The 26954-nt window shown below is 37.4% G+C and overlaps 1 protein-coding gene across 2 annotated transcripts in view; it reads left to right on the top strand.

Moving 5' to 3' along the window:
* ZMYM2 (zinc finger MYM-type containing 2) overlaps positions 1 to 26954 on the top strand; it is a 69727-nt gene that overhangs the window by 23736 nt on the left and 19037 nt on the right. For both annotated transcript variants that reach the window (XM_074159265.1, XM_074159275.1), the window contains exons 6-10: positions 3351 to 3501; positions 4019 to 4134; positions 10041 to 10157; positions 10768 to 10918; positions 21463 to 21635. In XM_074159265.1, coding sequence (XP_074015366.1) covers positions 3351 to 3501; positions 4019 to 4134; positions 10041 to 10157; positions 10768 to 10918; positions 21463 to 21635 — 708 coding nt within the window. The remainder of the gene's footprint in view (positions 1 to 3350; positions 3502 to 4018; positions 4135 to 10040; positions 10158 to 10767; positions 10919 to 21462; positions 21636 to 26954) is intronic.

Here is a 26954-nt window from a genome sequence, read left to right as displayed (position 1 = left end):
GAAAAATGTTCTGTAGTAAGACCATGAGAACAGCTGTTCTAGTTCAGCTCAGAGATTGAGACTCCTGCAGTGTACATCTAAGTGGCCATGCAGGGAATAGTAACAACAGAGCAGGTACTTAGAGTGTTTTCCCCTGAGCATTCCCTTAGCTTCTGACTCTCTAGAGGTCAGGGGATCTCTTGAACTTTATGCGATGTTCCTGTATGCTGTTTTGAGCAAATCTCTTTAATTGGCCTTGTCCAGTCTTCTTGTGAACACACGTAAGCAGTTTTTCCATCCACAAAGTTCTGCTGACCTCCTGCTTGTTATGTGAAGAGCTGCCTCCTATTGTTTGTTTTGAAACTTCTTCTGTTGATATTCATGTGATTTCTCATAGTTGTTAATATTAGAAAAGACAACAAACGATCCATAGTGCCCAACGTTATACCATTTTTGGTTCTGTCATGATCCTCTTAAGTTATTTTGTTTCCAGGCCAAAAATCCTTACCTCATAAGAAGCTCTCGGATCCTATGTTTTACTATAGTTCTCCTTAGTTTTACTGAATCTTCTGTTTATTTATTCCAACTAGAAGGGTAGTTCTAGGGGAAGGATTCACAAATGTTACTGTTTCTACAGAATGAAATTAATACTGCACGTTCTTAGAGTTGAAATATAACATGATGAATGTGAGAGTAGAAATGTAAGTTACCTGAGAACCTTGAGAAGAGAGTCTCATCTGGAAATTTGACGTTTAAGAACAAGAGAAAATTCTTGGTTTGCATTATGGCTGTCTAAAAACATACAGGCTGAGTACAGTACAACATTCTCTTGTTGATGTTGTCAATGGAGGAAGCCTTTGAGTTAGACTATTAAAAATATGTTTGAGACACCTGTATAATGCTGATTAATGAATACTTTCAGGTATGCTTTAATCTTTTTTTACAATAGTGTTGTAGTCCTTGGTTATTCAGTGGTTTCAATCTTCAAGCGTACAAGTTTGGGGAGTGCTGGCAAGAGTAATAAAAATGCAGGAAAAAAGTTCAGTTCAAAGGAGATTATGATAACAAGGTTTTGGGAACAATAAAGTTGAAGACGTTTTGGGCCTTTTAATTTTTTTTTTTTTTTCCCTTTACCTGTGTCCTATCTTATTCACTTGTGTAACATGTTTAAACTTGTAATAATGCAGAAATGCTCAAACAGTCTTAGTTGCTGTGACAAGAATAAAGCCAGAGCTTTGCTGTCATGCTTTTGTTTCTACCCACAGAATCTTCTGCATCCTTGATGGTTTTTGGAAATCCATGTTCTTTGTCATCTAGATAATTTAGGTCCAGGTTTGCTAGATTATTACTAGATACTAACAAAGATTTTTCATGTTACTTTCAAGTCTGAAAGATCTAGGGTGAAATCAGTAAACAACGCCAGTATTATAAGGATGTTTGCAGTTCAGAAGTGACAGACGTACGTTGTACTTTGTGTGCATGATCCTTTCTTGACATCAGTTAAATGATGAGATATTTGCGACACTGGTTAGCAAAAGCTATTTCTGCTTTCAAGTAGGAACGTGTAGTCTGTTGATGCAATGAATCTTTTCTGATTATGCTCTGATGAGCTTGCTATAAATTCATTTATTATAATGTATATTTTCATCTTGCTGTCTCTTAAAGTCATTGTGGCCTTAGTTTGATTCCCCCCCCCCCCCCCCTTCGGACTTAGAACTTGTGAAAGCTTCACTTGCCTGTGCAGTGTTTTCTGAATACGTTCCTGAAACTTCTTTGTTAAGCTGTTTGTCTGCATCAGTGCTTCTAGATTTACAGTTTGGTTTATTCTAGAGATACCAAGACTGTTTGTGCACGCAGATTTTTTTGATGGTTATTGTCCATTAGGTTTGTTACAAGCAGTCAAGTCCTTGGTAAACTGTGACCTCCAGTATTCTCACTGGTAATATATCTTGAAGTGTTCTTGATGTCTTGCTTTTGTCTGTTAGCCCGTCAGAGGAGATGAATGTATATTGGCAGAATAGCTCCAACTCATAGAACAGTATAATTGCTGCATTTTAGTCTTGGTACTTAATATGAATTTTGTCAATATTGTGGCTGATGGGGAAGATTAGTAGATGCTGGGTAACATTTTTAAAGGCAAAAAGAAAAAAAATGTAGTAAAATGGAAAAGAAGGATCCTGGAGTTGTATGAAATACCCTCCTCTATGTAGGAGCTTGATATCTTGACACACATAGTCCTTTTTGGAGGAAATCCACAGCAAAGCTTTTGTCAAAGCACCATGTGGAAATTGTAAAATTGTGTGGTATTTTGAAATTTTGCTGGTCTGCAAGGTGCTACGTCCGGTTTGTGGCAGAGGCATGTGTATTTGTACATTTTTATGTACATGTTTTTAATACAGGGAAGATGATATACATATTATAAAAATGTACGTTTCTTCTCTGGCTGTCTCTTAAGAGTGGATTTAGCTCGTTCTCAAATGTTAAAGATACCTTTATATCCAGAGATACCCAGCAAAGATGTTGAGAGATGTCAAAATTGAGTCTGCAATAGAATCATGGAATCATGGAATGGTCAGTTTGGGAGGGACCTTAAAGATAATCTAGTTCCTGCGCCTCTGCCGTGGGCAGGGACACCTCCTACTAGACCAGGCTGCTCAAAGCAGTCTAGGTTGTATAATAATAGCAACATAGGTTATCAGGTTCATGGGGTCACAGTTCCTTATTGGATCCAATGAGGAGCATAGAAACTCCTGCAGTGTGTTTCCCCTGCCTGGAGGACTGGAACTATGAGCGCTGAGAAGTTAGAGGTTTTCCCAACAGTGCCGCTACCAAGAAACTGCTATGCCGAACTCATGCTTGATAATATTAAGGATGTTATCATTTGGAGAGTACAATTTTTTTCCCAAAGTTAAGCACCGTTATTTATCCTTCGTCCTTGCCGTGTCAGACTCCTGTTTCTTTTCTTAGAACTATTGTCCCATCAACAAGGAGAGAGGAACAGAGTTGTTTCCAACTCTCCAACTCAACACAATTTGCTGTATACTCTTACCACACTTCACAGTTTGCAGATGGTGATGTTTGGGATTTTTTTTTTTTGGTTGGTTGGGTTTTTTTGAGGTGTGTGTGTTTGGTTTTTGTCTTAACACAGAAGTTTAGTTGTAGCCAGCTTGCCCCAGGAGTAAGAGATCCAACCATAGAGAGAATGCTCTTGAGATTATTATCATGATAGTTAATATAGGAAGGTTCTGATGGGGGAGCAAATTGCAGAAGTAAATAGACAAGTTTTCTGCTGTTTGTTATACCATAACTTAAAACCAAAAGCTAAACATAGTTTTAACTAATGTATTGTTTTGCTTTGTTTTATGTTTTAGAAATATGGCAAATTAACATCTTGTACTGGCTGCAGAGCTCAGTGCAGGTTTTTTGACATGACTCAGTGCATAGGACCTAATGGATATATGGAGCCATACTGCTCAACTGCATGCATGAACACACACAAATCAAAATATGCAAAATCACAAAGTAAGTGAAAAGGATGATGGATTTTCATCACTGATAAGAGTAGACATTTTTTTTTTAAATTTGAACACTGGGGGTGGGTTTTGTTTCAGAATCAATCCATGCAGATGTGCCTCAAGCAGCGATTAGAGCATAGAGGAAGTCATAATGTATATGGATATTCTCGAGGTGAAATTTTTAATCTGGGTGAAAGGAACTGGTAAATTACTCAAAATGTGTGTTCTTCAATATGCAAAGCAGGCATAGATCTCAATTCAGTGAACTCAAAGTTGAAAACACTCTAGTGAATTTTATAGAAGAAGGTTCTATTGCATATTTAATACTGATTTTTAATGGAAGAATTCAGCAAAACCTCTGCAATTCATTTTGTTTTCTGTGACTTGTGGAAGCTGACAGGAAAACAGGCAAATCTTAGCTTTTTACATTGAAACGGTGGAAAGAGCTGACCTGTAATCCATGTGGGTTTTTTTGCGCTACTATTTTGTGTTTATTTTGTTTGTAAACTACATTTTTCTTTTAGGTATGGGAATTATTTGCCACTTTTGTAAACGAAACTCTTTACCTCAGTATCAAGCCACAATGCCTGATGGAAAACTGTACAACTTTTGCAGTTCCAGTTGTGTAGCTAAATTTCAGGTTAGCTGTTGTGTTAAATCTTTTCCTCCCTAAATATTTGTGTACCTGTGTTTGTGTTAAGTATTTAACTAACTTGCTTGTATATATATGTTTGAGTTATAATTAACATAGCAAATGTTTCTCTCTCGTAACAATTTCTTTGATTGAAGTACTGTTTCATAATGAAAAAACTAGCTGCTATCTTAAACTTAGAAAATTGGTTAATAACAACCCACTTCTCCTTCATACAGCAAGAAAACACAAAGCAATATTATTGCTCATCTTATTTTTACCACCCCAGCCTCTTTATGGCGATGAGCCTTGCTGTTTAGCATGGAAAATCAACAAATTTCATCCCTTTTATACTAAATACAGTAACAAAATTCTCATGTACTAACAAAAGTATGTCATGAGGAATAGTGATTGTCTCTGAAATGAAAGGTTAGAGCCTAAGACATTAGAACACTTATGGATGAAACTAGCAGTTTAAATTGTGTCCAGAAACTGGAGTGATGCAAGCATAACGATAGGCACACTGGAAGAGGCTGCTATGCTTTTTGAAAATGTCATATTTTTAATATGCCTTAAGGTCAAAGCATATGTAAAAGATGTTGTAGTGATTAATCTGTAGGTGATAAAAGAACATTTTTAAAGAAAATGTTTCAGTTTCTGTATGTAAAAAGAGTTTTCCCAGGTGCGCACTGTATAACTGGTAATTGCCTTCTCGTGTGTTGTTGAACAGTTACACCCATACAGGGTTTTCCCATTTGTTATTAAACTGTGCTGTTTTCTGTCAACTGGAAAACAAATCAATCTCTGAATTGCTTCCTTAATATACCCTGGATAGGACCTCCATCGTGTAGCCCTCTTCTGTCCTTCCATCCTAACCAATGTAGTAGACCTCTATCAGTGCAACTGATTAACAAAATAGATGCAGATTGTTGGTATGTAATGACGAACCTGTAATACCTCTTGCAAACCCATTGGGTATCTGTTTTATTCTACATGGTCTTAAAATTGCTTGCAACCCACAGAGCTCTCAGAACAAAACCTTTGTGCTATTTGACTGAGAAAAATAAAGTTAGTGAATGACAAATTCAGCCTGGGCCTTCTTGGATTTGCAGATAAGTCAACATTAAGCAACATTATTGAATATAACTACTGGATCAGTTGATGCTGGTTATGGGTTTCTGATCTTAGTGAGACCTTGCTGGCACTTCGGTTGTAGTTTCAGTGCCACATGTAGATCTGGCTTCAGTGTTGTAGTGGAGTTTAATTAGACAGCCATACAGTCTGTGAGTTCTCACCAAAGACCAAGGATGGGTAGGTAGGTGGTCACTTACAGTTAGCTTGCGCAAACATCTCTCTCAGATTCTGACTTTTGATAGTTTTCATATATTCACTATCTAGAAGAATAAAGTGTATTTAGAGAAGAGTTGATTGTGTGAAAACAACTTGTTTGTTCCATTTGTTTAGCATTTAAATGGAAAGGACAGCATAGCACAATGTGAGCATTGGAATGTAAGTGTTCCCTTGAGGCTTTTTTATACTTAAGTGACACTTAAGTCATTGAGTCACTGAACCTAAGTTGAGACAATGGTTTCAGCTGTTTGGGCAATTGCAATACTTTCTGCAAGGATCTTCTGAAAAAATGGCTGACTTACTACAGTGCTCATATTTTTCACTGTTTACTAATGCAGATAACTCTTATTTTAGTTTTCTGTCATTATATTCATCCCTCTTTCTTACTGTGCCTGTTTTTCTAACATGTTTTTCTTTGTCAGGGGTTACCCTTCTCAGAACAGAATAACTCCTGTTTCAGGTCTGCGTCTCCCTTCTGCAAAAATTTTAGTCCTTTTGGTTTACAAATGAGTTGGAACATTTAAATTCTCAATTTGTTAACGTTACTTTAGGGTTGATTGTCATTTTATCTTATGAATAACCTTTTGTTTCTGGCGAACTGTTGTTTTAATGTATTAAAATATTTGAAAGGTTCAGTTGAGCTGCTTGTTGTGCAACGTATGTCCATATCTATATTCTGATGTCCATATCTATATTCTGCTTTGTGCAGCCAAATTGCAAGAGTGTTCATTGTTGTAGGAAAGAGGGAAAAGAGGGAGAATAGCCTGCTTGATGTGATTTTTTTGTTTTGTTTTGTTTTTTTTTTTTTGTTTGGTAGTTGGTGATAGAGTAGTGTGACTGTATCTTGTCTTCTTTCACACTGCATGTTGGAGGTTGTTATTGCAGAGTTAAGGACAGAACTGTTCTAAAGTTGTATTGTTTTAAGCCAGTTTTGCTGTCAGTACCTTTACTGGGTCAGTTGAAGATCTTGCTCTGAACTTGTCTCTTGCTCTGAACATCTCGCTAATTTATTTACGTGATTCCGTGATTTATTGTGAACATTGGGAAGACGCTTGTGATACTAAGTTAGCAAACGTGTCTTGAAGTACAAGCTATCTTGCAAAACATGAATCTATGCAAAATTTTCAGAAAACTTGTGCTAAAGCTTTGATTTTTTTTCAATTTATGGATGTGTCTGGAGAGTTGTAGAAGCAGTATGTGTAAGAATTGTAAGTTCAACGTTTTTTAGCAGGTTACTCATTCTGGTTGTTCGCTAATGTGTCCTCTTTCACCATTATGGTGTCTGTAAGTGCTCTTCGTTATATACCTTACATTTCTTTCTTGCACACACACACATATATTTTAAAGAAGGAATATGTTGCAGCGGGAAGCGTGGAGGAAGCTTGGCATGCTTGTCACAGAAATACTTTTCCAATCATAATAAAAATAATTGAGGCTTCCACGCTGAGGCTGGAAGGTGTTTGTGCGTGTAAGCATAAGGGGAGTGTTTGGTTCTTGCATGTTTAAATTGGTGCCCTTGATTTTGCTTGTGGAACAGTCCTAGTGGATGATTGTATGTAAAAGGTTTGCTTCTTTTTCACCTTAAGAACAGCTTGATTCTTCCAAAGTTATTTTTTCTCATCTAGGAAAAAACTGACCACAGTCTGGCTGCGACTAGCCCTTCCACATACACATTTTATGTACAGAAATGTTTCCGCAATTTGATTTTGCATTACTGTTGCTTATGCTGCGGTGGCAGGGACAGGCCAGAAGTTGTGCTCCTACACTGGTCTTCTTGGAAGAGTCCTAGACTGTGTCTGCCTACTATTCATTAGTAATTTGGCAGTTTAGAGTAGTCTGAAGGCTGAAAAGGGTTTTACAATGTTTTTTCACTTTGCTTGGCACTTCCCATGCTCTTGTTGTTCAGGGCGGGCTCAAGAAAAGTCAGATTAAACGTAACTATTTTTTGATTAAATTTAAGATATTTGAAAGACTGTATATATATATATATATATATATATATATATATACACACATATATATGTATGATTTCAAAGATACCTTTGATAAAGCACAACAATGATAAAACCTTGCTCTTCAGGGTGACCTGTGAAAGGTTGTAATGAATTTATGATCTTTTTGCTGTATTATTCTTTGTGTGTAATAATGCTTCCAAATAATTCCTAAAGATATTATCTATTCTAAGCATCTTGTAAGTTAGAGGCAAAGCAAGATCATGAGAATACTACATACATGTCATCTTGACTCATTATACGCTATACAGAAGTGGTCCTTAATTGTAAGCAGGATAATAGAAACTTCAAGGAGACATCCAAAACCATGTTGGTCTTACAGCCATCTTCTGCTTGGTTCAGAGCTTTCAGTAATGTAAATTCAGTTTTTTACTGATTTCCGTGGGAAAACCATAGGAGTTTATGATAGAAAAATGCTGTTTTTGTTTTAGAAGCAGTAATGTTTAATTGTTTAGATTTTTTTTATCCACAGTTAGATGTAAATATTCTGTTCCTTAAAACAAGTTTTAAACAGTCTCAAATTCCATTCTCACATCTCTAGCTTTTGTTACTATTCAATTACCAGCCCCCTAGATTATGTAGGGCCTGAATTTCTACCACAGCAAACAAAACAAATAAAAGAAGCTAACAGTGACATACATCAGAAAACAACAAAAAACATTTTACTTTTGAGGGTAGTTTGGCCCTATATTTATAGGGGGCTTGGTCCTATATTTAAAGGTAATTACAGATGTCAAAAATACAGTTACTTTTCATTTGATGAGCACTTTCTGCATTCCTCCTTCTGTCTTCAGTGTTTCTGTACAGGTTGTCACATCTGCTAGTTCTTTACCATTTCCTTCATTCCTGAACTGGAGGTGGTGGCTATACTTGCTTCTTGATTTATATTTTTTTTATTTTTTTCAACCAGAACTTCTAGGACTTCCATTGCCTTTACATAACCCACGCGGCAGGATGTGTTGAGCACAGTGTTTGCTTTGTGAGGAAACCTGCAAATGCAGAAATGCACAGGTTGGGCCTTGAACGTAAAACACCTTTGTGGCTCCCCATGTTAGTGCGAGTCTACAGCTACTTGTTTAGAGCAGCCAAAGTCTAGCAAACCTCTCTCAACCACAGGGATGTTTGCTGGGTATAGTGGGAGAGGTATGAGTGCTGTATGTGGGCGTCAGACTGCATTAAAGTTGTTACAAGACAATGGGGATAAAGGTTGATCCATTGGGTAAAGGTGGGGTCCTTTCTGCAGTATCTGGCATTTCGTTCTCAGGTCCTGTCTGTGATTGGGAAATTGTACGTGACTACTTCATGTCTGCAACTTCCTGATATAGAATTAGTGCGTCTACATTAAAAGATACTGTTTGTGCTGCTAGCTAGCACCCAGCAGTACGGGTTTGCTTATGTGGGGGCTTATATCAGTAATTGGTTTCATTATTATTTTTTTTTTTTTTTTTTTTTTTTAGTGTAGGTGAACACTTAGTAACATGACAGTCCAAAGTGAAGTATCCTGTAACAAAAATGTTTTACACTTTCACTCTTACAAGGTGGAGAGGTAGTAACAAATTTGCCTGAAAAGAACTTGTCATCTTTGAATATATTGGTTTGTGGCAAACAGTGTGGGAAAGAATCTTCTCATCTTGCTGAGAAGGTAGATGTAAGAAATTTGTCCTCTGGATTCTTCAAGTGAGTGTGATCACAATTAATTCAAATCTTGTCTTGAACGTCAACTGTGTAATGCACCAGTAGTTGTTGCTTGACGTAGGGAACATGCAAAAGATTATGTTCTATAGGCGTACAATACCTACTGGAAGACTACACATGCTGTGAGATTGAGTTCTCTATCTACTGATTGCCTCAGAAATGCATTAAGTGAATTATTAGTTACAGAATTAAATTCTCATACCTACACATCCAATCTATAGTATTTTTCTCAGTCTGAAACCCCTTGACTGTTGGAATGATTGTATCTTCCTGCCATGGTAATTGAGTCCAGCTAGGACTATTAGCTAGTTTTCTCCTAATCTGAGTAGATATAGGGTTTCTTGCTTGAAGGTCTTTTACTTTATTTAGTATTTGTATTTTCAAGTGGTATGCTTCAGTAAGGTGTTGGTGATCTACCTTGGTGAGGCTTGGATTTGAAAATTCTTTGTTTGTAGGTCTTTGTCTGAACTTCTGTGACCAAAATAAATCAAGCTGTGAAATGTACGTATCTAAAAATACGTGCTTTGTGATTAACAGGTGGTCTGTTTTGGGAGACTTTTTTTTTTTTTTTGATTTATACATTACCCTTAAATAACAGGCATTAGAAAGGTAAGGTAAAAAAAATACAACCTAAAGTAATTACAGTGGAAGCAAGGGTAAAGATTTGAGATTGGAAAACCTAAGGTGACAAGGGAGAAGGAATTAAGGGAAAAGACTAACCTGCTGTGCTTTTGCCAGAAATACTCGTGAGTTTATTTGTAATTCCTAAATTCTCAAACACTGTAGGCTTAATTGAAAAACACATTTTAAAAGTAACTTTCTTTTTTAGTGATGTACATATATATTTATGTTTTTCAGACTCTCAGTGTGCAGTCTCCAACAAATGGTCAGTTTGTCTCTCCCAGTGATATTCAGTTGAAATGTAATTATTGCAAAAGTTCTTTTTGTTCAAAACCAGAAGTACTGGAATGGGAGGTAAGGAGTTTTTTGTGTTATTCTTAGAATGAACTGTTTAAAAGTTTAAACCTGTAACTCCAATACAGTTTTTCTACATAGCTGTTTTATAAGGTACTGAAGCTTAAAAAAAAAAAGTTAATAAAATATACCTTTTTCTGGAGAATATCATTTAACTTTAGTATCGATAAAAGCAGATGTCTTTGTTCATAAATAGCAAATAAAAAGCATCTGTGGAATTCAAAGAAAAATGTACTTTCTCTTGTCAGCTGTAGATTTGAAATCTGCTTTAATCTTCAGTTATTGTATTACTGTAGATAGGATAGACCATTGTTACACTTCTCTATGAACTGAGAGAAGTATCTGAAGAGGATATGCTAAGATTAATGGCATATTTTCTGTTTAGCATTTTCATATGAAATGATGAGTTTGTAGAACTCAGTCACCTTGAGCGAGAGCTGTTAATTTTTAGTATTAGAATTCATACCCCTAGTTGTGTGTTTGCACTTCTGTTTACTTTGCATGTTAAAGTTGTGTCTTAATGGCAAACTATTATTTAAAGTTGCACTCTCCAGATCTTAAGATTTTATCCATTAACCTCATTTGTGATGCTTTGCAATTTTGCATTTAGAACAAAGTGTATCAGTTCTGCAGCAGAGCATGTTCTGATGATTATAAGAAACTGCACTGCATAGTTACGTACTGTGAATACTGTCAAGAGGAGAAAACGCTGCATGAGACGGTGAATTTCTCTGGCATCAAAAGACCGTTTTGTAGTGAAGGTATGTATGCGTCTGGGTTTTTTGCAAAGGTATCGGTCATTGTAGTTTCACTGCAGTTGATTTACTATGTTAATATTTAAGGTAACAACTCATTCTGTTGTACTTGAGGCAGAAACAAGTTTCTTCATTATTATTAATGAAGTGTGTGTGCCTGTTATTATTAGTGCATGTGCCTATTAGTTTATCTAAGCTGCTTTTATGGTCCTTTGTTGAGTCTTTCACCACTTCAGGTTAAGGAAGAGTGGACAACTTTCTTAAGTGTGTGTCTATAAATACATATGCATACACACAAAAAAAACACATGAATTCTCTTTTTGAAATTTATGCAGAGAGCCTGTGCCAACACTAACTGCATTGAGAAATGCCAAGCTTTGTCTTTGATTAGTATTTTCAAAGTTAATACGACAGTGGAATTTCTTTCTGTGTTGGCTTAGAATGGTGATTCAAGCAATAACTTGAGTGATGCCTGTTGATGTGTGTTGATTACTGTCATTATAATTTTCCTGATTAGTGATTTGGATTTTCAAAAAGAAAACAAACTAAAAAGGAGATATTTGGGCATAGAATTCTTTTAAGTTGCATTAAAATATTGATTGTTTTAATAGAAACGGCAAAATACAGTCTTAATAACCTATCCTTTCTACTTCTGGGATACCTGTATTTAATCCTGATCTTAGAAGTTTAACTACAAGTTTGGATGACCTATCTCTGGAGGATGTAGTGAAAAATTTATTTTTTTTTTTAGTTATAGTAATAGTGCTTTCACTGTCATTTGATAAACCTTGCTGAAAGTTTAATCTGCTTTAATCAAGCAGATTAAACAGCAGGTGTGCCAATTGACTTGTAGCAGGATCTTGTTAACCTGGAAGGAGGGGTGGAGTGTGGGGCTGGAGGCAGCCTTCCCTCCATGCCATTCCCTTAGAGCTCTGGACCCTGCAAACTTTTGTGATGAATGGAGTGTGGTGGCTTAGGTCTCTTTGCCATCATTACTTTCTTCTTGTGTTCTGGAACACAAAGTGATAGCTGGAGAGGAAGAAAGGACAAAGCGAGGCCCAGTTTGACTGCGTATCATTGCAATGCTCAATGACATCTAGCTAGAAATTGTTTCTGTGAATAAACAATTCCACAGAATACATTCAAAGACAAGAGCAAACTGGTTTTGGCCTGCAGATAACAGTATATGCTGGTATTACTCTGAATACTTAAGACTCCCTCATTTTAAAGCCTGGTGGGTGCCACAATGAAATCAGTAAGATTCATAATGTGAGCTATGCCATAGAACCATTCTATGATTCTGTATTACTGCTTCTGTAGATGTGTTTCTATATGAGGAGGCTTGAAGTAAGTGAGGGCTTGCTTTTTCTATGGGAAAATTTGAGGAAGGAAATACGTAAAAACACTCTCTCCTGCATGAATACAGTTACTAAACGGGGGGAATCCATTGCTGGACGTCATAGTGTGGGTCCTGAGTTTGCATGTGTTGGACTGCCAGCTTGAGAGCAAAGGTGATCATGAGGATCAACATGCCAAATGTTACCATTAAAACAAAGTTTATCAGCTTGCGGTGGTGATCTTAACCACTGAGTAGTGGAAGGGTAGTCAAAAGCATGTTAAGTAGAAAGTAAAGAATTGAATAATTGTGGCACATATCTGCTAGCTGTAACTTAGATCTACTTTGTGATGCATATGAAAAAGGCTATCTGTGTTACCTGGTGAAAACATACTGCTGCCCTGGACAGAAGCTCAGTAGAATTAACCCAGTTCCTGTATTTTAAATGAAAAACAACGATTGTCATTGATGGCTGCAGAAATAGTGGAATTGAAGAGTTGTCAGTGTTTAGATCTGATGTGGGGAAGTACAGGGCCAGGTCTTTAGATGGGCTGAGTGGAGGTCAAAAATAGAAGTCATAGCCTTGATGTCATAGCCTTTTTCCAAAAATATGTCCAACTGTTTGTAAAGTAGAAAAACTGGTAGATGAACCAAATAAGCTTGTTGGATATGGACACCGTGCTGGTTTTGATATCGCAAAGGTCAAGAAACTTCACCAACACAGATTATTTTGTCGAGCATGCAATTAATTACTCTTCACCAGAAGACAATGTAATACTATTTGAGAAGGTGCTCAGTCACAAAAGTTATTGGCATTTTTGGAAGAAATTAAAGTCTCAAGAGAAATACTGGAAAATTTCAAGTGTGAATTTATAAAAGAAGGCTCCTAGATAAAATCCACAGAAGTTAAACAGGTGTTAAAATTTCTGCAAGAGTGCTTATTTGTTAGTCTTCAAGCAAACTGATGGGAAAGCATATATAAGATCAACCACAACCCTTGACTGCTTGTGTCTGCCTAGCCAGAGTGCTGAAGATGTCTTCATTCCTCTGCTCGCATTCTTCATACCTGAGGTTTTGAGGTTTTTTTACACATGCACATATGTATATATTTACACACAAACCCTAGCACCCACATTGAAGTCTCTGGGATCAGTATTTCTGTGCAGTTTCATTCCAACTCTGTTTCTTTGTATGTTTCTCTTGAGACATCTAAGAGTATGTGCAGTGACCAGCTGAAACTTCCATTGCAATAAGGTGTAATTAGAGCTGACCTATCATTTGTGCTAAAGATGATTATTAATTCTTTTGTGGAGTACAGTATGCTTTTTCTATGATTCTGTTTCTGTCTGAAGCTGGGATGCTACGTGGAGGATGATCAACCTGAATGGACTATGTCCCGGTTTGAAGTTGGAAGAGTTTAATCTTTTCCCCTGAGGCTTTGGAAATTAAACTGTCCTGGTGTTTTGACATCAGAATGCCTCATTCCGAAATATCAGTATCTAATTTGAATAAGATGTATATTGTGTATGCTAAAGCAAGAAGATTGAAGTTGCTTGTCTATTTTTATGTATGTGTAGTTGCATGAGTGACAATTGAGGATAGGCTGTGCAAGTTTTTAATCCTGAGGAAATCTTCAAGTTACTGAGTTTTGGGGTTTTTTAATATATATGTCCTTTCTGAGGGTCTAGGAGAACAAATCAGTCTTTGGCAATCCAGCAATAGAACTATTTTATGATAAGTATCACCATAACTTTTTTATTTGTAGACTTATTTTGCATTTAATTAATCTTTTCAATAGAACTAAGTGTTATGATTTAAATAACACAGGCTTTGTAATAATTTTATAATGTGAATTTTCATAACACTGATTCATATCAGCAGCTGTGGAGTAACTCAGTTATCTGATGCTTGGGAGTTCCTTTCAAATGGATAATACAGATAAAGGACAGCTATGATTTTAGCAACTGTACTATCATCTTGATAGTATGCTAATAAGTTTCTGGGAATTACAGATTCTGCAAATTAAACTCAATGTAAACAGTTCTGATGTTTCATCTAAGTAGAGATAACCCCTTTTGAAATACTGTAGGACTGACAAGTGGAAAAAGAAATTTAGGAAACTAAGTCATTTCAGAACTGAGTATGTCTAGGAAAGATGTATATTTAGTTAAGCATTGTAGATTTCAGAGTGGCATTTTTCCAACCACTGCTGCACAGTGGATTGTTCAGTGAAGTATAATGTTTAGTTGATTGATTTTTAGACTTACATGAAAACATTACAGATATTGGGAATAGCCTAAACACAAGTGTGTTAAACTTTATACAGGTGCTTACATATGAATGTTTCACAACCAATTAAGATACTACCTGAAACTTACAGCAATTCCTGTTGTTACTGGAAGCACTAACAAACTGGTTTCAAAACAGATGTTTGATATGAAATGTTGCTAAGACTTAGTTATAGTTGCTGAGCTTCTCCGGTAGGTGGAGAACTGCACTGAGGAAAAGTTGGTTTGCTGGCCCTGCCGAGCTGAGCTGCCCCATCCCCTTAGGCGAATGGAGTTGCCATCCAGCCTGGTTGATCCTCTTAATGCCTGATGTTTGATTTCATTATTGTTAAATGTGAGAGCTACAGAAACTGTTTCAACAAAGTTTTTGGGTTTTTTTTTTATATTTTACATGTAATCATCTGTCTATTTTTAGAAACACTGATATTCATTTTAAAAATAAAATTTACAGAATTTGGGCTAGTGTACAGAAATTTTTGAAGACAGCAGTAAAGCACCCATTTTTATGAAAAATGTTATGGCATAATTACAACTTTCTAGCTGCATGCTACTTTGCAATAGGACCTCATAATGCTATCAAGAATTGGTAAGTAGTATAGAATATAGATCCAGGGAAAAAATATATTGCTGTTTAGTATATGTAAAATTTCATATCACACTTAACTATTTTGTATAATAGCAATCTGCTGTTACGGGCTCTGGGGTTTGTGCTTCAAGGAGCTGTTATCTCCCTCTCTGCAGCTCTCACAGTGGCCTACCATGTTAAAATAATTTGTGCTTGCTATGGTAGCTTTTCAACTTTATCCTACATGTTAGACAGTTTGGTTTTGCTTCTGACCACTTCCTTTGGCAGTGACCCTCTAAGATAAATTCTAACCTGAAATATCAGCTTTCTCGTGGCTTTCTTTTGAAGGTTTTTTTGGTGATGAATTGGAGTATTCTGACAAAAGGGGACAAATGAAAAGCGAAATGTGTCTTAATCACTGTAAAATGTATGATCCATTAAAATGCCCTTTCACAATTGCAAGAGTCCTATTGTTACCGAGGGAAGGTATTCCTTTCCCACAAATCAGGTCAGTAGAAAAGTGGAAATCATCTTTGGAGGGATTTTGAGGTGCCTGAGTTATTTTGAGAGAATATGACCTGCTGTCTTCGTAGGAGAGGTGCTCCAGCCCCCTGTTCATTTTCATGGCCCTTCTCTGGACTTGCTCCAACAGGTACATGTCCTTCTTATGTTGGGGGCTCCCGAGCTGAACACAGTATTCCAGGTGGGGTCTCAGGAGAGTGGAGTAGAGGGGGAGAATCATCTCCCTTGAGATGATGGCCATGCTTCTTTTGATGCAGCCCAGGATACCATTGGCTTCCTGGGCCGCAAGCACATGTTGCTGGCTCATGTTGAGCTTCTCATCAACCAACACCCCCAAGTCCTTTTCTTCAGAGCTGCTATCAATCCATTCACCCCCCAGTTTCTGTTGGTATTAAGGATTGCCCCAGCCCAGGTGCAGGACCTTGCACTTGGCCTTGTTGAACTTCATGAGGTTTGCATGGGCCCACTGGTCAAGTCTGTCCAGGCCCCACTGAATGGTAGCTTGGTGTCATTGGCAAGGATGTTAAACAGCACCGGGCCCAGTACTGACCCCTGAGGAAAGCCACTCATCACTGGTTGCCACTTGGACATTGAGCTGTTCACCGCAACCCTTTGAGTGCAGCCATCCAACCAATTCCTTATCCACTAAGTGGTCCGTACATCAAATCCATGTCTCTCCAATTTAGAGACCAGGATGTGATGCGGGACAATGTCAAATGCTTTGCACAAGTCAAGGTTAATAGAGTCCACGTTCAAGGCAGAGAAGTCTTTTTTCAAATACTTAACAAGCTCCCTCACTGCAGAAGCACCAAGTGAAGGCTCTTGGCTATGGTGAAGGAGAGCACAGATTCGTGCCTTCCAAATGCACATGGAAGAGCTGGGGAGGCGATTCTTGTGGTATTCCAAATGTAGGAGAGCCTAATTGTGTAGATGTAGCTTCCAGTTAGTTGGATGCGTATCTTGTGGAATGACTTGAAAAATTTAACTTGTTAACCTGGATTTTGATCCAGAAATGTTTGAACACTTCTGGCAGTGTTCTTGTAGTTGAAAAAGTCAAAAGGTAGAACTAGGCTGAGGAAGAGATTATATGTTTATCTTCCTCTGTCTACAGAGGGACAATGTTAATACTGTTAAAGTACTACCATTTAAATTTTAGTATGAATACAGGTTGTGCTGAATCTTGAGATTTTTTTATTCATGGAGAGCTGATTTCTAACATGGTAAAGAATATCAAGTGAGATCCTGTGCATTGTTCAACTACAGAGGTCCTTGTTAAATTGGCATTCTTTAGTGTTAATTCCACCGTTGTGTCTTTGAAGACATTTGAGACAATTCTTTAAGCGAAAAAAGCATTGGCTCTTGCAGATAAGTGTTGATGACAATTTAAGGTGCTGAGATCATGAGCACAAGAGGAAAGCATATAAAGATGCTTCTTATTAACCTGAAAGAATAAGCAGCTTGAAAAGATTAAAGAACAAGCAGAAACTGTGTAACTGAATAGGAATAGGAGGGAGGAGAAAGGAAGGAGCTCATATCTACTATCAGAAAATATCAAGATAAACTGAGGATGCATAGAAGTTGAATAATGAAATACTAAAAGGTTCTTAAGCAGAAGACAAGGAAGGAGGTGGGAGACAGCCCCTCTGTTACTCAGAGACGATGGGGTCTATTTTAATGGTAATCCAAGCAGGATCCAAAATTGGATGCATTGCATCTGTTTTCCTAAGGATAATAATGTTTATTGTGAAGTCAGAGACAGTGGATGATAGCAGTGTGGGTATGGAAGAGGTAGCTATTGCATTCAGATCAATACATAGAGAGGCAACAGAAAGCAGCAGAAAGCTGTGGATGGAACATAGCTCCAGAAATCTTCAAGACCTAGCTTGTGATGCTACAGGCTTCTTGATACTACAGGCTCACGATGTGACAGGCCTCTTGTTACTCTTCTCTAGATGAAGCTGTTAAAGGATAACAGTTGAGGTTATTACAGGATGAGAGAACAGCAAGTCTCGTATGTAGCTTGCAGGAGGAGAAAGGTAGTCTAGTGAGTACAGCCTTTCAGAGGTAAAAAAAACTAATCACTTTCAGTGATTAGTGATGGAATAATTGCATTCTATGAAAGATGTTGTTCTCCGTGGTAAAAAGAGACCAGTGTTGAGGACTTGGGAAGTGTGTCTAGTTCAGCATTCCTTTTTCACAGCTGTTTGATGTGTCAAGATACTGAACTTCCCATAACTCAGGTGGGTGCTGCTGGTGGAATAGAATCAGGTTTTTAGTAGCTTCCTTGCACTGACTCTGCAGAGAGCCAAGTGAAGCGTGTTTCCTACTGTGGGAAGCTCTGCATGGCTGGGCCTGGCAGTTCTTGTGTCTGCCAAGAGAAAGGAATCTCCCTTGACTTGGAACATGCCTGAAGTAAAGGTTTGGAGGAACTGCTTGTGTGTTGTCCTGTCAGCAAGCCTTTGTTGCGTTTGTTCAGATGCTTATCCTCTCTATATAGCTTATGTGGGAAACCAAAGTTCAGGGCTGTTGAAAGGGAGAGGTTTTGTGTTGGGTTTTGCCCGGAAGCCAGAATTCTAATTGCATAATTAAGGATACGTTACATTGATTTAGGAGATACTCAGCTACTTCTTTTTGCCTGGTTCAAATTTTGAGTTGCAGATACTTTGTGTGAAAATGCTCCTTAATGGTCTTTCTGAGATGGTTGACTTGTGGGTTAGTCTTCTGTTAGAACTTTGCTAAAGAACATAATTGATTACCTGTGTAGCTTTAACCAAATGACCTGCCCTTATATTGTTCTTTGAAATTATTAAAAGCTATTTTTTTTCTTAGAATCACTTCAAGGCACTAAAGATTTCCATCTGGTCACACTGTAACTTGTATAACTGGTGTTACTGCAGAAATCTGGAGGAGCTTAGGATTTTACTTGTATATTTTCGTTCGAAATGTTGGGGCTGTCAGCTGTTTGCCTTAGACAGTGCTTATACTCATGAAGCCTGAGTTCCCAGGGGAGTTAGGCTGGCCAAAGCCTCAGGATTTTAGTGTTGATATTGGAAAGATCAGACAACCAGTGCTCTTTGTATTATTCATCCACGATGTACTGTCAGTTAAAACCCACTTCTTGGCCACATCTAGAAAGCCAGCATGGATGCTACTGCTCTGTTGATTCAGGATTTACATTGTGCACTGTGAAGACCAAGTTGTTTGAGTTTGGAATCTGTTTTGCCAAAGGTGAATACCTTTTTCCATACTTCAGAGAAATTCTTACTATTCCAGTCAAAACCACAGCATTATAATAAAAAATGATATCCTAAATATGTACAGAGTACCAAGGACCTAATTAAAATACATCCTATAAAAAGGAAGGCACTTTGTTTTCCCTTTGTCTGAAGCAACAGGATCTTGAAGCAAGCAAATGTTCCCTGGTCGGGTCAATCAAGTTACATATTACAAAGACATAAGAAGTATCAGACAAATCTGAAGAATTTTGCTCGTTATGTTGCAGAAGGAAAAGAAAATCCTGTACTTCCGTTTTAGAAGTCTTCAGGGTTGTAACAACCTTCTGTCAACATCTGAAGTTTTATAAAGATGGATTATTTTTTTTTATCTTCTGTCAAGGCTTCCTTCAGCAAGAAGCCCTGCAGTCAGTGATCTATAAAAAAACCCCATGTTTTTCAAGCATTTAGTCTTAAGGACTGGAAATTTGAACTTCTTGTTTCCCCTTACTTAATGTTCACTGCTCATTATTTTCTGTGTCGCAGAGATGTGGGAGGTGTTTGACTGTAGAAAGGAAAATGTCTTACCTGGTAACGTTTTTTAGTGTAACAGCAGTATCTTCTTCAATTTTATTCCCTATAGTTTAGCAGCCAAGAAAAATGTCAAGTTTTTCCATTCCTTTTTGTAGACTGTTTAGCCAGGTGCACATAGCTTACTTGATTGGTAGTAGACTACTAATCTATAGTCTTGAAAGCCTGATGCAGCATTGAGTGGCTCTTCTAAGGCGCAGCTGAAGAGGAGGATGCATTGTGGTGCTGAGCTATCTCTGGAATTGTAAAGAAGTGGAAAGAATCTGATGCCCCGTACAATAATGAGAGATACACCCAGCAGGAAGAAGTACTGTCAAGAAGTTCCCAGTGCTTTAATGGGTACTTCTAACTAATAGCCTGCACACACTGCTATCTTCAGAGTTATTATTTTTTTCAGAGCAGTGTATTTAACAACCGAATTAATTGTACTATAAGGATGATTGCTTGATTTGGCACATTCTTTCTGTACTGCCTGTTCCGTGTGTTAGTAATTTTCTTTATGCTGTTGTTAAAGAATCAGATATATAACAAAAAAAAAAAAAGCCAATTTAAAACACAGTTATTACCTACAGTGTCTTAGTTGTACAATATTCTATAATTGTCTTGTTTTGGCATTGCTGGCAAATTTAATTTGTTAGCAAAGCTTGTAGCATTGGAAGTTAAAATTCCTCAGTAACCTCTTGTATTTGGGAGATGCTGTCTACTTCAGCTTCCGCTTGCATTCTTGTGGCTTTTTGATTTTAAAATAGTATCTCAGTTTCACACATATGAAGTTCTACCCTAGTAGACAACAGCACAAGTTACTTGATTGAAATTACTGAATACATTACAATTACAGTATTTTTATATTCTGTATGCGAAACGCAGCATGTATGTTACATATGGACTTCCCAGAAGTACAGCAGTCCGCATGTGTTAGAATGTATGCCCTAGCAAGTCACTTGGAAGACTTGTGGTACTGTGATATTTGGGAGATCATAAAAACTGGTGCAGTACCTTAGATCAAAGGTCTGTGTAGATGTGAACCTCGTCCCTCCACTCTTTAATATAGACAGTTACTTAATCTTCTCATACTGTTCTCTTCTGTAAAATTAGCACAATTACAGAGATATATGGTGCATGATTTAGGCATCAGCTGAATAGACACTAGATTTGAGGTACTTTAAATACATTCTATTCTCAAAATAGCCTATGTAATAGCTATGGTACTCATCTTTTAACGTATTTCATACGTTAGAACGTCTTCTAATTTGCTTGAGGGAGGATCAGATTATTGAAGAATATAGCTATCCATATGGCAACCTTGAAATTATGACTGTATAGCAAATGCAAAAAAAACCCAAAACAACCCACCTGATGTGAAAAGAAAAAAATAAAAGATTCATTGCATAAAAATGCTACACGAATTTCATATGTAAATTCCTGTCATTGCATAACTATTCTCAGTACTGATCATTGCTTTCTTTATAGTTATATTTTTAAGAAACTCCTCAGTTCTTAGGTCATCTTGTACCTATTAGTGCTCTTAAAAAATTAATGAGATATCTGCAGTGTTTTGTTGTATTAATATGAATGACAGTAGTAATAGAAATAAGTTGATCCTTGAAGGTAGATATTGTCTTAGTGGCTACTGTTGTCTAGCTTTAAATTTCTGCTTGTCATTGTCTGGATGTCTAGCATTCTGAGGATATGTATCTGAGCAATGTAATTCCAAGTCAATGCTTTTGCATGGGTCTATATGAAAAGAAAATTATGGTTTTTTTCTGACTTTCTGACTGTTTATTCAGGGATTTGATAAGCACAGATTCGAGTGTAGTGTATTGAAAAAGATGCAGACATCACATGAAACCATAGAGTTATGCAGGAAAAGTATTCAGGTAAAAATGTCTTGAAATATAGTCTATTATGCAACCTGAATTTGTCTGAAGCCCCAATTGTTAGCTGTTGTATTCATTTAATTTTCAATATTTAACTCTTAACTGTGATATCTCTCTGTAAAAATTACTTTGTTCCTAATGTTTAAAATCTGTTTCCAGGCTGCAAGCTGCTATATAAACAAGACTTTGCAAGACGGTTAGGACTGAGATGTGTTACTTGTAATTACTGCTCACAGCTGTGCAAAAAGGGAGCAACTAAGGAACTTGATGGTGTAGTGAGAGATTTCTGCAGTGAAGAGTGCTGTAAAAAATTTCAGGACTGGTACTACAAGGCAAGTAACTCAGAATTTTTGACGAGAGCTCCACAGTTAAAAAAACCAAAAATGCACGTGTGAGGATATCTCAAGGACTGTGCAGCAAATATGGCTTACGTCAGCAAAGCATTTGCTACACAATAAGCAAATGTATTAATTTCATCATTTGAGTTTTCTTAGATCTTGCAGCAGCATTTCTACCATCTGATTTTATTAATTCATTTGGCAAGGAAATCTTGAGTTACAGAAAAACAAGAAACTACTATATATACTTATTAATTTACAATTCCTATTTTTTCTTCTCAATCGATACCATGTTTTTCTTGTCAAAACTTCTTAAATGTGTATTCAGAATGTTGAAAACACTGTTAATAGCAGCTGGATGATACCTTGAGTTGACTGACGGTAACCTAGGTTAGCAGAGTTTTTCTTGTTCCTGTTTTTGCCTCCTTTTTTGCCTTTTCCCTTCTCCCACAGTTTGAACTGCAAAGGCTTTGATTGTCCAGTATTTCCCAGTGGAAGGGATGCCAAAGGGAAAAGCAAGCCCAAATGGATTTCTAATAAAAGTTTTAATCAAACAGATGGCATCTATTTCTAAATCTCTGGAAGCTTAACTACCTTGTGAAGCACAACCAGCAAAGAGTTCACCTTAAGAGGTTTTTTGTTTTCATTTTTTGAAAGAAATAAAGGTGAAATTGGACTGGGTTTAACCTGCGATTAGTACCATGGATAAAATCTCTGGTGTGAACATCCTGGAAAAGCTACTCCGATAATATCAAAACAAGAACTACACTTGTGGATGCAATTGCAAAAAAGACAGTACAAAATTCATCACCTTACCAAAACTCTTACGCAGCCTGGAAGGCAATAAAAAGCTTGAAATGTTAGAGGTCTAGATACAAGTCCTGTAATTCAAGATGATCTACCTACCATAACAGAACTGAATCTGAAGACATATCTGATATTTTGGAATGGCTGGTTCCAGAAATGTTACAGCCAAACATTCTAAAGCCTTTATTTTTAACAATGTATGTTAGGTTCCTGTTAGACATTCCTGAAAGAGAACTACTGAAGACAAGAATGTGTTTCTTCTGTCTCATGTGAAAATAGGGTAACGAACCTTGGCTGCAAAGTTCTTAAACTTACTAAAATGTTAATTTCATACAGTAATATTTAACATATGTGCCTTAAAACTTGGGGTATGGGGTGAAATTTATCCCTGCGTAAAAAGTGCCTTCTGGTAGAGAACCTAATAAAGCTTTGATGTGCTTTACAAATCTCTTGGTGATCCAGCAAAGAATATAGTCTTGGGGGTGTGTGTACCAAATTAGTTTCATATACATAAACTTCTATGAAAGCTTGTACTCTCATTCAGGTTTGAGAACCCCTTGAAAACTCTAACTTCAGCTTATCCTTCTGATCCGTGGTATAAGGCAGTAACTTAATTGGCCCGTTAAGTCTGCTTAAGAAATTCTGTTGGTTCTGTGGTACAGGGAAATTAGACATGATGCCATGAAAAGGCAACGTATTCCAAGCAGACTTGCTGATAACTAGTGACTTTGGATACTTTTGATGATAATGAAGTGTTAGATATTTTTACTTTTTGAATCTTACGCTTGCTAGTGGAACTAGTAGTACATGATGTTACATGATTGCCTTTTTTTTCCAAATATTTCTTAAAGCCTTTGTCTAATTCAGTTCGGGTTATAAAAGTTTGGGATCTATTACACGGGCAACACATGTAATAGGTTTTGGGAAATTGTGTGTTTTGCTAAAATTGTCTTTTTTTTTTCCTTTACATCCTTGCTGGAAACTTCTCCCTCTTTTTATAAAAGTCACTGCAGGTATCTTAGCTTTGGCAGCACGTTGTTAGCTGATGTTCTTACCTAGCCATAGACACATAATGATCAAAATATAGGGAGACAGAATAGATATGGACCCCTCCCTGAATTTGTACTTCATTTGCTGTTTTGTCTGTTAGCTTCTTGAAAGAATAGTTACGTATGTATGGGCTTTGTCTCATTTATGCAATGTCCCGTGTTAATTTGGAGTTTCAATGAATGTATACATGAAGAGAAATAAGTAGTAATAACCTAGAAATGTTTTAACACCAGCATTATGTTCATTAAACAAGTGTTTGTCGCCATCTTCTTTGTCTACTTTTTTATGGACACATCTTTCTCATGTAGTATGATCTGAAAAACAACTTTTAGAAATAATTAAGTATTATGGGAGAGGTACCCTGACTGAGAAAATTCTTTTCTCAAAAAGCAGAAAGTAGCAGTGCTAGAAGCACAACAAACTTATCCAGAAGTATTAGAAGCACATCAGACTTATCTAGAAGTGTTCTTCAAACCTAATATGAAGGAATGAAATGTACAAGAATAGTTCAGTAATAATCATTTGTTGGGTGACAGCTACGGTTACCAGTTGGTGCCAAGTTCTGAGGAAATTTCTACTGTATGGTGTCCATGCCCCTCTAAGAAGAGAGGTAAAATTTTTGGTGTCTCGAGGTTAGCTCCCTAAGTTATTAGAGCTCCTCCTGTAAAGTTCAATAGCATGCCATGGTTTAGATGTTAATCTGAAAAATACCTGGGAAATTTCAATATAAATATTTTAGTAGTCTGATGTTTGATGACCGTTTCAATCATTTGATGTTACTTATACCAGAGCATTAAAAGTACCTTGAAAAAAAAAAAATTACCTGGAAAACAAATCATATGAAGAGCGGTTGAAGGAGCTGGGACTGTTTAGTGTGAGGAAGAGGAGGCTGAGGGGAGACCTCATCACTCTCTACAACTACTTGAAAGGACACTGTAGAGAGGTTGGTGCTGGTCTCTTTGCACAGGTAATTAATGACAGAACGAGAGGGAATGGCTTCAAGCTCCAGCAGGGTAGGTTTAGACTGAACATTAGGAAAGAATTTTTCACAGAAAGAGTGGTCAGGCATTGGAATAGGCTGCCCAGGGAGGTGGTTGAGTCACCATCCCTGGATGTGTTTAAGAGACGTTTAGATGTGGTGTTGGGGGATATGATATAGGGAAGAACTTTGTAGTGTAGGGTAGATGGTTGGACTCGATGATCCCAAGGGTCTCTTCCAACCTGGATGATTCTATGATTCTATGAAAAAGAGTTTACAGTTCCAAGAACAGCACAGAAATGTTTCTTTAAATATACATTGTGGAACACTGCTGAAAATACTACAGCTGAGGTGCATTTACAGGTCATTCAAGGCTACAGCAGAATATTGATTGGATTGAGCATGTACAGTGATGACTATTCAGTGGAAGTCAGGTGTCTTCTGCAGAGACTAAGTAGGAGGTGGGGAACTACAGTCTGAGGCATAGAAAAAGTATTGTGGTTGGTGAGCTCAGATAGCAATGATTGTCAGCGGTGGTAAGGTTTGAAACAATAGAGCCAGCATTAATCTAAATGGTAAAGGCAGCAAGACAACCTTGTGGAAAGTCTCTTGTCTGAATTCAGCCATTGTCTAGTTAGGCATATCCATTTCAAGGAGGTACCGTTTCGGAATAGTTGATCTCCTTTCTCCTACAATCACTCACTCTCTGGAAACATCTCTTGCTTCCTACTTAACTGTGGATTGAACTCTGAATAGACAGCTAAGATTGGGTCAAATTAATACCAGTCCAAATCATTAGAGAACATTAGGAACAGGTAATTGGAGGATTAAAAATGTAAGTAAAAGCCCCATGTGTGAAAACTTTGTTTTTAAACCAAATTTGGAGCAAGCATTAGTGATGTATACTAATCGCTGTGCCCATTTGAACATGTTGAAGTTGGACCTGGGAAAAGAATGGGACCAAAAAGCAGTCATGAGTTAAGTGCAGTTGGAGCACCAAGTATAGATGGAATTTTTGGAAACACAGATAGAGCAGACTTGAAGGCAGGCATTTTTGGCATTTTGGTTACTGTATAGTGCCAATATCCCAAATGAAAACAAATGGGAAGGAAGGAAAAAGCAAAAAAATCATGAATTCACACTTTTGCTTTCTGTCAGTTTCATGGTCCAGGGAAGTGGGGAGAGCAAGCAAGTACCAGGAAACTTCAGTACATGGAAGACTGGAGTATTGACTGCAAGCATGAATATGGAAATAGTAGGATCACGGTGCAGCAAATGTAGGGATGAGAAGTGAAGCATTCTTATAAAGGATTCTTGGCCTTGCTGAGGAATAGTAATGTTCACGTGGAATCAAACCAAGATTTTTTTTCACCTCAATACCTTAGTAGCAGCTCAGGAGAGACAACAATATATTCACTCAAAGGCCTAAATGAAAGAGCAGAACCAGGAGAGAGAGAAAACACTTACATGAAGGCTGTAGTTGCTGCGTTTGACAAGATTTATCACTTACTTTTCTTTGAAGGAGAGAGAAAATTGAGCAGAAGGTGGTGCTTTGATAGTCAAACAGTTGCAGCAGGTCAGACTAGGTGGGCTTTTCTGTGCATGGGCCAGCTGTCATTCTTAACAGTCAATGTTAGGTGGGCTTGACATTTAAAATTAGCGAATTACACATTTTTATCTTTTTCCTACCGGTATTTCAGCCTTTTGGTGGCTTTGGAAGATGCATTTGCATTAGAGGTGTGAATTCACAGTTTCTCTGAACTGATAAATCTAGGCTATTTTGGCAACACTCCACACTTCATCTTCCCCATTCCCTTCCAAGAACACCACTTCCTTGCTCTTTTGTCCCACTGAGAACATCTCTGCTGCAACGTGAACTCTGGATCAGCATCAGCAGAAGATCAAAGTGACAAACGTTACAAAAAATTTTGGGAGGATGGGGGCAATGGAGTGCTGTAAGGTCTCTGACCTTGTGTACCCTGCAGGTGCGTAGGCACTTCAGCTGGCACCTGCAGGGAGCAGGGGAAGAGAAGTACCTGCCATTCCTTGGTGTGAGGTGATCCTGAAGCCACAGCTTTAATTGCTACCAACTTAAAGCTGGTTATACTGTTAGAATTGAATCTCTCGATATATCATTTCAAACATTTGAGAATTACAACAGGGAGCTGAATTTCCTGCATTGCCAAAGGATGGTGCGGGACTGTTCAAGTACAGAGAAGGAACTCAACATTTAATTACTTTTAAAATTTGAACTAATTGGCCTTTTCATACCTTTTTGGTCGCAAGAACTATAGTTGGATCATTTTTTATTTTTTATTTTTTTTAGCCATCAGAGCCTTGTGCATAACTGCAGTGTTGTGTATGGTTTTACGTATTAATGTTTTATGTTGCATATTATCATAACTTCCCTCTTACTCTCCTGATGTTATTAGTAGGTTGACTTATTTTGGATTCCTGAGCATCCATAAAGGTTTTAT

This window comes from Numenius arquata, chromosome 1 (genome assembly GCF_964106895.1).
Source record: "Numenius arquata chromosome 1, bNumArq3.hap1.1, whole genome shotgun sequence".
In the NCBI taxonomy this organism is placed as follows: Eukaryota; Metazoa; Chordata; class Aves; order Charadriiformes; family Scolopacidae; genus Numenius; species Numenius arquata.
The sequence above is the reverse complement of the archived record's forward strand: the minus strand, read 5'-3'. Positions and strand labels throughout refer to the sequence as shown.